The 12,293-nt window shown below is 41.2% G+C and overlaps 1 protein-coding gene across 1 annotated transcript in view; it reads right to left on the bottom strand.

The window, feature by feature from the left end:
- The window catches only part of LOC115472877 (mediator of RNA polymerase II transcription subunit 1-like), a 128,355-nt gene that overhangs the window by 47,314 nt on the left and 68,748 nt on the right, over positions 1-12,293 (bottom strand). The window contains exons 4-10 of the mRNA XM_030207404.1: positions 11,979-12,033; positions 11,666-11,798; positions 9,998-10,026; positions 7,325-7,396; positions 7,162-7,236; positions 5,285-5,358; positions 2,818-2,883 (exon numbers count right to left, since the gene is read on the bottom strand). Coding sequence (XP_030063264.1) covers positions 2,818-2,883; positions 5,285-5,358; positions 7,162-7,236; positions 7,325-7,396; positions 9,998-10,026; positions 11,666-11,798; positions 11,979-12,033 — 504 coding nt within the window. The remainder of the gene's footprint in view (positions 1-2,817; positions 2,884-5,284; positions 5,359-7,161; positions 7,237-7,324; positions 7,397-9,997; positions 10,027-11,665; positions 11,799-11,978; positions 12,034-12,293) is intronic.

Genomic DNA, 12,293 nt, shown 5'->3' with positions numbered 1-12,293 from the left:
GCATCCAAACCAAAGTTTCAGCGTGCTTGTCTGACATTGCTGTCTGGATGTCTCAACGCCACCTGAAATTAAATATGACCAAAACCGAGCTTCTCATTTTTCCCCCCAAACCCACCTCCCCGCTCCCCCCGTTTCTATTTCTGTTGATGGCTCTCTCATTCTCCCTGTCTCCTCAGCTCGAAACCTTGGGGTCATCTTTGACTCTTCTCTCTCCTTCTCTGCTCATATCCAGCAGACCGCCAAGACCTGTCGTTTCTTTCTTTACAACATCCGTAAAATCCGCCCCTTTCTTTCCGAGCACTCTACCAAAACCCTCATCCACACCCTTGTCACCTCTCGTTTAGACTACTGCAATCTGCTTCTTGCTGGCCTCCCACTTAGTCACCTCTCCCGTCGGTTCAAAACTCTGCTGCCCGTCTCATCTTCTGCCAGGGTCGCTTTACTCATACTACCCCTCTCCTCAAGACCCTTCACTGGCTCCCTATCCGTTTTCGCATCCTGTTCAAACTTCTACTAACCTATAAATGTACTCACTCTGCTGCTCCCCAGTATCTCTCCACACTCGTCCTTCCCTACACCCCTTCCCGTGCACTCCGCTCCATGGATAAATCCTTCTTATCTGTTCCCTTCTCCACTACTGCCAATTCCAGACTTCGCGCCTTCTGTCTCGCTGCACCCTACGCCTGGAATAAACTTTCTGAGCCCCTACGTCTTGCCCCATCCTTGGCCACCTTTAAATCTAGACTGAAAGCCCACCTCTTTAACATTGCTTTTGACTCACAACCACTTGTAACCACTCGCCTCCACCTACCCTCCCTCTCTTCCTTCCCGTTCACATTAATTGATTTGATTCGCTTACTTTATTTTTTGTCTATTAGATTGTAAGCTCTTTGAGCAGGGACTGTCTTTCTTCTATGTTTGTGCAGCGCTGCTTACGCCTTGTAGCGCTATAGAAATGCTAAATAGTAATAGTAGTAGTAGTAGGCTCTATGTTGAACTCAAGACTAGGAGAATGCTAAGTCACTCTTCTCAAGTGGCTGTGACTCCATGGTGCTTGAACCTCTGAGGAACTAATTCACAATAAGCTACCTGGGTGTCTTGCATTTACCTCCTGAGGCTCAATAGACTGGAGGCAAGTAGGCAGCCAGCTGGCAGATAAAGGACAAAAGGTATCGGATTGTAAGCTAGATATACACTGTGAACCAAAAAGAAATAAAACAGACCCCTGTTATAATCAGCATAACTTCTACAAACTGGTCAAATATCAATCATTTATTGCATAGAGAAAATTAATTGTATACTGGATAGCACTTCAAAAAATTTCAATCTTGGGGGCGGTTTAGGTGATTCCCATAGCAACAATACAACTAGGTAGCGATTCATAACTAAACATTACAACATGAAAATGAAAAACGTTCAGTCGTTTACACTGCAGTGTGAAAACACGACTTAAGTGGAAAATCAAAAGCATCAAAAGACATAAGAAATGTTGTCCTTTGGCGTAGATGCAGGCCCCAAGTTGTTTCCTCATCAACAATCGTTCACTCAACGCCATTTTAGTTTATGTAACACTGTCATCTGATGAATTACATTGCTGTTGTTGCAATGGAAGCCAGTGCAGCTGGTTCCCTGCATTTCACATTTTGCAACTGCAAGCCAACCAAGCATATGACAAAGTTTCTCTATGTCAAAAATAACTGATATTTGACTATTTTTGTATAAGTTATTCTGACCATAATAGCAGGCTGTTATTTTTGGTTCATGGTGTACATTACATTTTTACCTTTTTTAGAAAAACATTGAAGGGGCTTATTTTGTGCTTGGAATAAAATATGTCTTTAAAATAGGACTCCAGCATTTAAATAATCTTTAATCCAAAATGTTTCCAATACATTGAAGGCTATGCAATATATCATAAAAATGCACAAAAGTAGTTAGTATTTTAATACGCCTCAGTAAATCAATCAGATTATTGACCAATAAGCACAACTCATCACCCTGCTCTGTTTTGCCCATGTTTCATGTATGTATGTGTTTGTATTCACTCTCTTGTAAATCACCTTCAATGGGAATAGCAGTACAATGAGAATAATGTCTAGAAATGTACGTATTATTAGTTTGAAATGGAAGTAAGCAACTCTCAAATACAGTAGAGTCTATTGAGTAGACATATTCTTCTTGGTACACAGTTTTAAAATGGAGTACCATCTCTACTGCCCTGCACTAAAGCTGTACATTTTTTAAAAAATGTATTTAAAAGTGGGGGGATGGATGGATTGTAAACACATTCATACAGAGATATTTTTTCTGAAGAATTTTCAAAATTTGATTGAAAACTTCTTTATACTTATTAGACCGAGGTCATTTTTGATAGGGTTAGTGCTAGGCCCCATGCTCTGTCTTGCATCACTATCCCCCATCAAGTTTAGATCCAATCAGTTGTCTTGTACAAAAGTTCTCATACCCCTACATAAGATTTTTTTTGTTACATTTGTACCCCGCACTTTCCCACTCATGGCAGGCTCAATGCAGCTTACATGGGGAAATGGAGGGTTAAGTGACTTGCCCAGAGTCACAAGGAGCTGCCTGTGCCTGAAGTGGGAATTGAACTCAGTTCCTCAGGACCAAAGTCCACCACCCTAACCACTAGGCCACTCCTCCACTGCTGTTGTGCTTTAAGCCTTGGCTATAGATGCTAAACTCTAAATTCTTCAGATGTACAGTAAAATATGTGAACATACTGGATACAAATTCAGCCAAGTATTTAAACACAATGCAGAAAACTGTCTTGGATGTTTTCGGTCAGATGCACATTACCAGAGATATATTTTCCTTCCAGGCAACATGGGGGAGGCGCATAATACTCGATAGCCATTGGAGTCCCTAAAGCAGAAAAAAAATATAGAAGTTTTGAGTTGCTGTAGGTGTGTTCATGCCGAGTGTGTAGAGTGCCCTTTATATAAAAAATACTTTGCATCTAACTTTCAATACCTTCCACTCACTCCTACAAGCTCTAAACTTAAGCCTTCCTAATTCAGCCTTCCAGCTGCACAAAATTCTTCATTTCTCTTCTCTATCAATGGCCCCACCTCTTCTCATGAGCTCCCATTGGCTTCTGATTCAATCTTTTGTTTGCTTCCAATGTTTCCCCGAGAGTGTGCACCTCCCTAACTTTTTCTGTTCTCCTTCTCAAGAGCTCTACTTCTCTTTTCAAACCTTCCCCTTGTGACTGGAGTGAAGCAGCTATTATACTGTTTTCAGCATTTACTGTCATTGCCTACTGTGTGTGATATCAGCAACGTTTTGACAATCAGTCCGCCATATTGAGTGGGCTTAAATCCAGATACATATTTTATAAAATAATTTTAAAATGAGTATTTAAGCCACAAATAAAACAAATCTAACAGTTTTATACCACTATAATACATTACATTCTGTTTTTGTATACCACTAATATCAAATGAGTTCAATACACAATATGAACACTGAATCATTTATTTCATATACGTGTGGCATTTTACTCCCCCCCCCCCTTCTCCTTACTAGAGTTTTCCTACTATTTCTCCGTCTCAACCCATGACCACTACTGTTGTTCCTTCACTGTAGCCATGGTATTTAGAAATAATTTTATACTTCAAAGCCCTACTCTAAACCCCTCCCACCCAGCAACCTACAACCCTTTCCTCCCAAGTGTTCAGTGCTAAACATCTACTATAATAATTTCCACCGCCAACGTTCTGAAGCTGACTCTGTGGCTTCACTGAAGTGAAGGGTTCATAAGGTTCATTAGGTTTGTCAGTCTGTCACCATCTCTCTCTGTCCCGCCCTCGCATCAAAACGTGATGACGTCAAGGGCGGAACAGTGAGAAGCAAGGCAACCAACCAACAAAAATAGTTGTAAACGACCCTGCGCACCGCCTACCCTTTCTCTGTGTCTCGCGGTTGGCGGCCGAGCGAGCGAAGAACTCGGCAAACAAGAAAGGCGGTGTGGTGGTGAAAGCCATATGGAAATACCTGACGGGTGGGAGGGACCCTGAAACTCTGAGGGAGGGTGACCCTGAAACTCTGAGGGAGAGAGGGGGGACCCCTGGCACACACACACTCTCTCTCACAGACACACTCACACCCAGTCTCACTCTCTGTCACACACACACACTCGCACATTCACTCTCTCTCTCTCTCACAGTCACTCTCACACATACTCTCTCAAACACACACTCCGACGAAAACCTTGCTAGCGCCCATTTCATTCGTATCAGAAACAGGCCTTTTTTACTAGTTTAATAAACAGCATGCTCTTTGAGGTAAAGCTTGCCAAACAGCAGACCAAGGGGGTCCTTTTATCAAAGCACGCTAATAATCAGCACGGGTTTAAATGATAAGATGCCCATTATATTCCATTATATATGGGCATCTTATCATTTAGCACATGCTAATCATTAATGTGCGCTAAATCTGTTAGTGCGCCTTAGTAAAAGACACCCATGTTTGAGAACAGGTCTGCCATACCTTTGGCAAAACTCTTAGCATCTAATACCAATTTCAAAAATTTGAGTTAAAGTTCATCCCTTAGTACCTTAGCTACAAAGTATATATGAAAAAAAATATTGGTGCCTAATTATCTAGGCAAAGCTCAGTATCTTGATAAATAAAGAAAAACTAAATTGCAATGTGTTGGTAGCTTGCGTTCCATAGAGGGTCCCCATTAAGTCTACATGCCTCCTTCCAGCAAATGCTTTAGAACTGGAATCTAAAACCGACAGTCTTACCCACAAATCCAAGGGGGCTCACTTTCTTGGTTGCTTTAAAGTGTCCCCATTTTACAGCTCTAGAAATATTTTAACTAGATTGGGAGCTATACACAGCTCACTATGTTGATTTCTCAGAATCTCCCAGAAAATTTGTGTTTCATGTTTCCCCATAGCATTTATGGGAATTTTAATTTCACATGGGTTTTCTTGGCCATTTTGTTGTTAGGGGAGCAATGTGATTTATAACATGCCTTCTTTGCAAAAGGTGCACACTCTTTCCTGATGGTGTACACACGCATGAACCATCAGGCACACAGGCACTATTGGGAAATTGTGTGACCTCTTTTGGAAAGAGTGAACCCTCTTTGCAAAAAGCGCACGCTATTATTGGCATATGGAAAAAAATGTATTTTGCTGCTCATTTTCATTTTTTGAGGTCATGCCATGACATTTGATACATTGTTGATATTTTCCATGTCTTTGAAAAATGAGAGCCCATCCCCATTATAAAACAAAACTACAAAGAGAGTCACCTCCATTTCTAGGCACAAGGTGTCCTACTTTTCCATGCAGCATCTCAGTGACTCTTTCTGTATTAGAAGCATTTCTAACAGCAGAAAAAAAAATTAATTGTCTTATTAATACAAATTTTACCATGATCAAATTAGCCCTCATACAAATCATCTTTATGACATTCATTACTTTGAAAAACAAACACAGATATTGCCTCTGTCACGACAAACTCTAATAAATAATCAGAATGCTCACAAATTTTAGATTAGCTTTCTTTACAGAGCAAAAAATAATTTATGAAAATTATGGTTAGAGCACTAGCTAAAATCCATTAACAAAGACAGTTTCTTGCTTTACTTAAAGAAGAATTTAACTACAGGTGCCAGAATATGTTATTTCTTTACCTTAATCCAGCCTGTCTAAAAAGAAAATGGAGATAATGCTTTTGATAGGACACCTACCCCCCCCCCCCCCCTGTTTACTAAGCTGCGCAGCAATGCCAACACAGCCCATTCAAAGTGAATGGGCTAGGTCGTCATTAGCACAGGGCAGCCAGCTAGTGTGGCTTAGAAAACTGGAGGGGGGAGTTAGGGTACAATATTGAATTAAAGCTACATGTATATAAAAGTCAAGGGTTCCATTAAAGCAGTAGCAAGGGTTTCTAGATGGGTGGGTGCTGACCTTGGACACCCCATATCTGAAACCATATTGGTTGAAGGCATGAAGCAGCTTTCCAACCCCTTCTACAGCTTTTCTTTTTTTCTTTGCAATAGAGCCAATATATAAAAATCAAGAAATATCACAATACAATGACGTCATTCCTAAAGAAAATGTCGACATCTGTTCAATATAGTCCACATCTAGGAAGTCAATAGACAAATACTTGGACAAATAAGAAAACAAAACCCACAATAGACAGGAAATAAAGTATACAAATTCACCTCTAAATATCTCAACTTAGAAAAGAAAACAAAAATCTAAGCATTTTCCCCTTGAATTAAAGTTTATCCACTAAAAGGTTTCCAAGTGGGAGGGATCAACAAAAATTTTGCTCACACCTTTTTCAGTAGTAGCTCAAGGTGAGTTACATTCAGGTACACTGGATATTTCTCTGTCCCAGGAGGGCTCATAATCTGGTTTGTACCTGAGGCAATGGAGGGTTAAGTGACTTGCCCAAGATCACAGGGAGCAGCAGTGGGATTTGAACCAGCCACCTCTGGATTGCAAGACCAGTGCTCTAACCACTAGGCCACTCCTCCACTCCACTTACTTTCACCTATGTTGTAGGTGGTAAGTGCTCCCCATGCTAATCCTGTGCTAATCACTTAGCGCATCTACATTACTGCACACTTAACTGATTAATGCAGAAATGCACAGTCTCTGCTCCCAGACAAGCCCCCTCAGCCAAAAAAATAAAATATTTTTTAGCGCATGGGTAGCTCACGCACATTTGGAACTTACCATAGGACACCTGAGCACGTCCCGCAGTAAGTCCTTTTACGCTACGGTAAACATGCGCTAATGCTTACTACAGCTTAGTAAAAGGATTCCTCAATATGGGAGACTGCTGAGGATAGGGCGGGGGGTATAACTAAGAAGAGAAGAGAGAAACTGGGTGGAGTGTTTTATTGATGGGGGATTGAGAGAGAAATAATGTGACCACGTGTGATGAGGGAAACAGAATATACCAATTTTTAATAAGATCAGGTGGAACACTGAATCTATCTAAAAATATGCCCAAATGTAAAATTGTGATACAGCACTGGATATGCACAGAATGTAGACCCTTTCAAAGCCCCTAAAGAGTTTGAAAATGTACAACATATAAACGTATAGAATCAGGAGCTTATATGATATAATGTAGAAAGAAAAAGGTTTTAGAAATAAGTATCCTTACCTAAACAGGTTAGATATTCCACTGAGGTCTTGCTCAAGAGACTGCAAGGCCAGATATGCTTTTGCTTTTATTTCACTAAGAATAAATTCAGAAACAAAATTGTAAATGCTAATTTAGCACACACACATACACACACACCAAATAGTAAGAAAAATGGAAATACTTATTTCCTGGAATTTGATAGAGATTTAGCAGTCCTTCCAAGCTCCTTCCAAACGCATCAAAATTCTTGACACTAAATAGGACAAAAATAGGCTGATAAATATTCACTACATGCTACGTATAAAACTTATAGGTACTTATATGCCAGAGAAATTTAAGTGAGAGAGCAGCAAACACAGGATGTTTTTTTTTTAACAAGAGCTCTCGAAGAAAATTAAAAATGGCATTTGTGATTATAGAAGCCACATTGAATAGCAGGATTCAAACAAGCTTATTCAAACATTTAAGAGATGCTAATTTTAGAATTGCCCATAGGGAGTAGAAGGATGGAAGAGGATGTGAAATAACCCAGATCACTAACCTACCACCCTATGAGGTCGATTATGAATGTACTACAACAACACGATATTAAAAGTTAACAGAATAATTTATATCAAAAGGACATATTACAACTTCAACCAAAATAGTATCATATAAGCAGACAGAAAACCAAATGAGGTATGGTTTGAATAAATGACCAAAGTAAATTGATTTTTTACTTTCAACTGTGAAATGGGGTTTTAGAACTGAATGTTGACCATCAGGTGAATTTTCGAAAGAGAAGGGAGCCCATCTTCCGACACAAATTGGGAGATGGGCGTCCTTCTTGCAAGGTCGCCAAAATCAGGACGACCAAAGTTCACGGGGGCGTGTCGGCAGTGTAGCGAAGGTGGGACTGGGGCGTGCTTAGGAGATGGGCGTCCTCAGCCGATAATGGAAAAAAGAAGGGCGTCCCTGATGAACACTTGGGTGACTTTACTTGGTCCATTTTTTTTCACGACCAAGCATCAAAAAGGTGCCGGAACTGACCAGATGACCACCCCTGGGAATCCGGGATCACCTCCCCTTACTCCCCCCCAATGGTCACTAATCCCCCCCCACCCTCAAAAAAAATCTTTAAAAATACTTTTTTGCCAGCCTCAAATGCCATACTCCGGTCCATCGCAGCAATATGCAGGTACCTGGAGCAGTTGTAGTGGATGCAGTGTACTTCAGGCAGGCGAACCCAGGCCCATCCCCCCCACCTGTTACACTTGTGGTGGTAAATGTGAGCCCTCCAAAATCCACTGCACCCACATGTAGGTGCCCCCCTTCATCCCTAAGGGCTATGGTAGTGGTGTGCAGTTGTGGGTTTTGGGTTGGATTTGGGGGGGGGCTCAGCACCCAAGGTAAGGGAGCTATGCACCTGGGAGCAATTTCTGAAGTCCACTGCAGTGCCCCCTAGGGTGCCCGGTTGATGTCCTGGCATGTCAGGGGGACCAATGCACTACGAATGCTGGCTCCTCCCATGACCGAATGGCTTGGATTTGGTCTTTTCTGAGATGGGCATCCTCGGTTTCCATTATCGCCGAAAACCGGGGACGACCATCTCAAAAACGACCTAAGGATGACCATCTCTAAGATCGACCTAAATTTCATAATTTGGGCATCCCTAACCGTATTATCAAAACAAAATATGGACGCCCATCTTGTTTCGTTAATACGGGTTGCCCCACCCCTTTACGGGGCTGCCTTACGAGGATGCCTTCATGAAAACCTGGGCACCCTGTTCGATTATGTCCCTCCATGTGTTCATAGATATTCTGTTTTTCACCAAATTCTCATGCAGCTTCCTGCATAAAGGCTCCATTCTGAATTCAAAACATCTGAGGAAAAACCAACAGGAAACAATAGAACATACTGGAGAATGAAATGGAAATAAGACTAGCTGGAAACAAATCTCTGAACTGTCTCAGTTGGTTTGAAACATTTTAGTGAAATATTCAACAAACGAGGAAAACGGAGCTTTCTATGGTTCTGACAAATTTAACCAGATCTGTGGGCTTATCCAGCACTCCCCATCAGCAGTTCTACCATCACATCACACTTCTAACATTTGCTCCATTCAGATAAGAAGAAAACCCCTGCCAACTAGTATATAAGAAACTTGCTAAATGTAGTCTTGCCCTGCAACCACCAGGTGGCATATAAAATGTATTCTGTACAGTAAACGATATAGAATTGAACGCGAGAACTCTGTCTGAAATTCAAAATAATCCAGGGCCCTAAATGTGGCTTTTTAAAAATATTTCCAAGCATAGCAACTACGTTTAGGCACTTGGATTCACAAGGTCCCTAAAAATCTAGAAACTTGGAGTAGGCAGAGCCACCCAGGAGACAGGAACTGTGGAGGGGCATCCGAAGGTATCATAGGAGTGACGGGAGGGCCAAGAGGCAGGTTTTTTGGAATTATATGATTAGTCGTGAACTACAGCTCTGGCCACCTAAAACCTTTGCTGGCCTAAATCATTTTTAGGTGCATGAAGTCGATATATACAGGCACAAGCATAGGCACCTGTAATAGAGTGAATATAGCAACCTTACTTAGGCGCCTTAATTCTGCTGCCGAGCTCCTTGACTATTGGGCTCACTGTGTATACTGAACAGATATTTTAAAACAAACATGCATGACCACTGTCCTCTGAAGGCTGCAGGTTTGCAGGATTTATTGTTTGGGTTGTGTAAGAACTGCAGGGAGAATAAAGGCAGTGGAAACTTGGTCTTTGCCACTTGATCACCACATTTCTTTTTAGATATCTCCTTTGAATTCCAGTCAGTGCATGGGCTCCAATCATTTGTAAAATGTAAAATCTACCTTAGATGCTGCAGCAGCTCTTCACACGTCTAAAAATGAAAATTAAAAAAAGAAATGAAACAACTCAAAATAAATGTTTAACTATTGTAAAATGAATGTTATTTGATGTCAGCAAAAATCAATGTTAAGGTATCCCAGACATCAAACTTAAATTAGGAGGTAAGAGAGCACAGATTAGAAGACCACCTGTTCCAAGTGATTCTTATCCAGAGACATTTCCTACATTTCCAGATATATTATTTGGGCCAGCCCAATGACTCAGTAGCAGGACTGTACACTCTCATGCAGAGGACCTTTGTTTGATCATCAAGCAATGCTTCTCAGGCAAGACAGGGATGCTAGGGAGGCAGGTATTTACAGCTATTGGGATGGAAAGAGTTCCAGCCATTACTCAACAGCACCACCTAAAAGCCACACATGAGCATTGGCATCCCGACGTAATAGACCCGACAAAATAGTCTTGTAACAAAATAGCCTCTGACAAATTGGCCCCTAACAGTGGCTGTTATGTAGGGAGCTTTTTTGCTTGGATTTTTATTTTTTTTTTGTCAGGGCTATTTTGTGTCTTGGCTTTTTATTATCAGGGCTATTTTGACCAGTACCATGAGCACCACCTGACCGTGTACTGAAAAGCGGCTGTGATCGGTGTCCCCTGGCCAAGGACTCTTACTACAATGGTTGGAACTAATTAATATATTGTGAACTAAGTCTACTGGTATCAGGGGTGACCCTACTGTTAGACAAGCTAGGCAGTTGTCTATCAAACAAGTCCTTGAGGCACACCTAGCCAGTCAGGTTTTCAGGATACCCACAATGAATAAGCACGTGATAAAATTTGCATGTACTGCTTCCTTGGAATGCAAATCTCTCTCATGCATAGTCATTGTGGATATCCTGAAAACCTGACTGCCTAGGTATGCTTCAACGACTGGGTTGAGAGGCACTGCCCTAGGGCTTGAGAATTTGGGAAAGGGGAGCTAAAGATCCTGTTGAGATGGATCCAACCTGTTAACCAAAGAGAGAACCAAAGCAAGGCAGGAGGAGCCTAGGCTGTGGCTCACCCCTTGTTCTTCTTCCCCTGTAAATTGAACGTGCTCACAAATACTAGAAAGATAGTCAAAGGACCAGCACTTTCTGATGCTGATCTTGTACATAATCATACATTTTGAGTGTGCTTCTGCTGCCAGCTTTAAGGAAGAGAAAGAAGACTTCTGGGAAGCTATACGTAAGTCAGGATTGCAGGGGAGAACACAGGGCTGATTTGCCTAGGGCTCCCTTCCGCCAGCCCTGTGTTACCATAAAAGATCAGTTACAATTAAAACTGGAGTTCCAAAGGGAGAAGGGGAAACTGCTGACTCAAAAGGGGGAGAGAGGATTTTCAAAATATTTTAGCCAGGCTGTTCAAGGTGGTGCAAGACAGTGGATGATCTTCCACTTCATTAAAGAGTGAATATGTATTAAGTATAGTGACTGGGAAACAAAAGCCATTTCTTTCATAGTGGGCAGAGAAGTAAAGGTTTTGACTGAAGTTGCTGTGAAACTTTAAAAAAGGCACAAACATTTTTATTTCCTTCTAAGGAACACAAAATCATCACAAACAACCTAGATTGCATGCAGTACCTATACCCACTCTGGGTACACTATAGAACAAAAATTCACCCACTTTACCATAGGAGTTTCTCCATGATGAGCCAGTTTCACATCCACTACATCTCCATTGTCCCGCATCTGAACTTCTATATAAAACATATCTGATGTTATATAGCATGCTGTTCCAGTGGGACTTAGATGAGAAACCACCCTGTGCAAACAGACAAGTATAGTTAATATGTTGAACTGAAAGGACAAAGGGTGGGGAGGCGGGGAGAAGAAGCACGTCAACAGAACACTTTCACACCCATATTCTTGATTCAGTTGAAGGTCTCTGGCTTCCAAAAAAAATTTTTTGTTTTATTCTGAAAGTGAGAGGAAATTTTCATACCCCTTTTGCTTCGATATAGACCCCAATCTGTCCACCACAGCAGATATAGATCTAACTGCAAAGAAAAATGTCCATTATTATTACTGAAGTATTGCAATACACTAGTCAATATTTTAGACTCTCTTTAGAATATGAAAAGAAAACATTTGCTGAACTAACAACACTGGGTATTGTCTGGTCCATTTACTAGGATGTAACAGAAATGCTACAGGCACTTTTAGGGTGGAAATTTATCAATGTGGGTTACCATTAAGACATGTTATTTCACTAGATACCCCAGTTGCTTATGAAACCCATCTATAAACTGGGTTTTGA

The sequence above is a fragment of the Microcaecilia unicolor genome, chromosome 1 (assembly GCF_901765095.1).
Source record: "Microcaecilia unicolor chromosome 1, aMicUni1.1, whole genome shotgun sequence".
Classification (NCBI taxonomy): domain Eukaryota; kingdom Metazoa; phylum Chordata; class Amphibia; order Gymnophiona; family Siphonopidae; genus Microcaecilia; species Microcaecilia unicolor.
The sequence above is the reverse complement of the archived record's forward strand: the minus strand, read 5'-3'. Positions and strand labels throughout refer to the sequence as shown.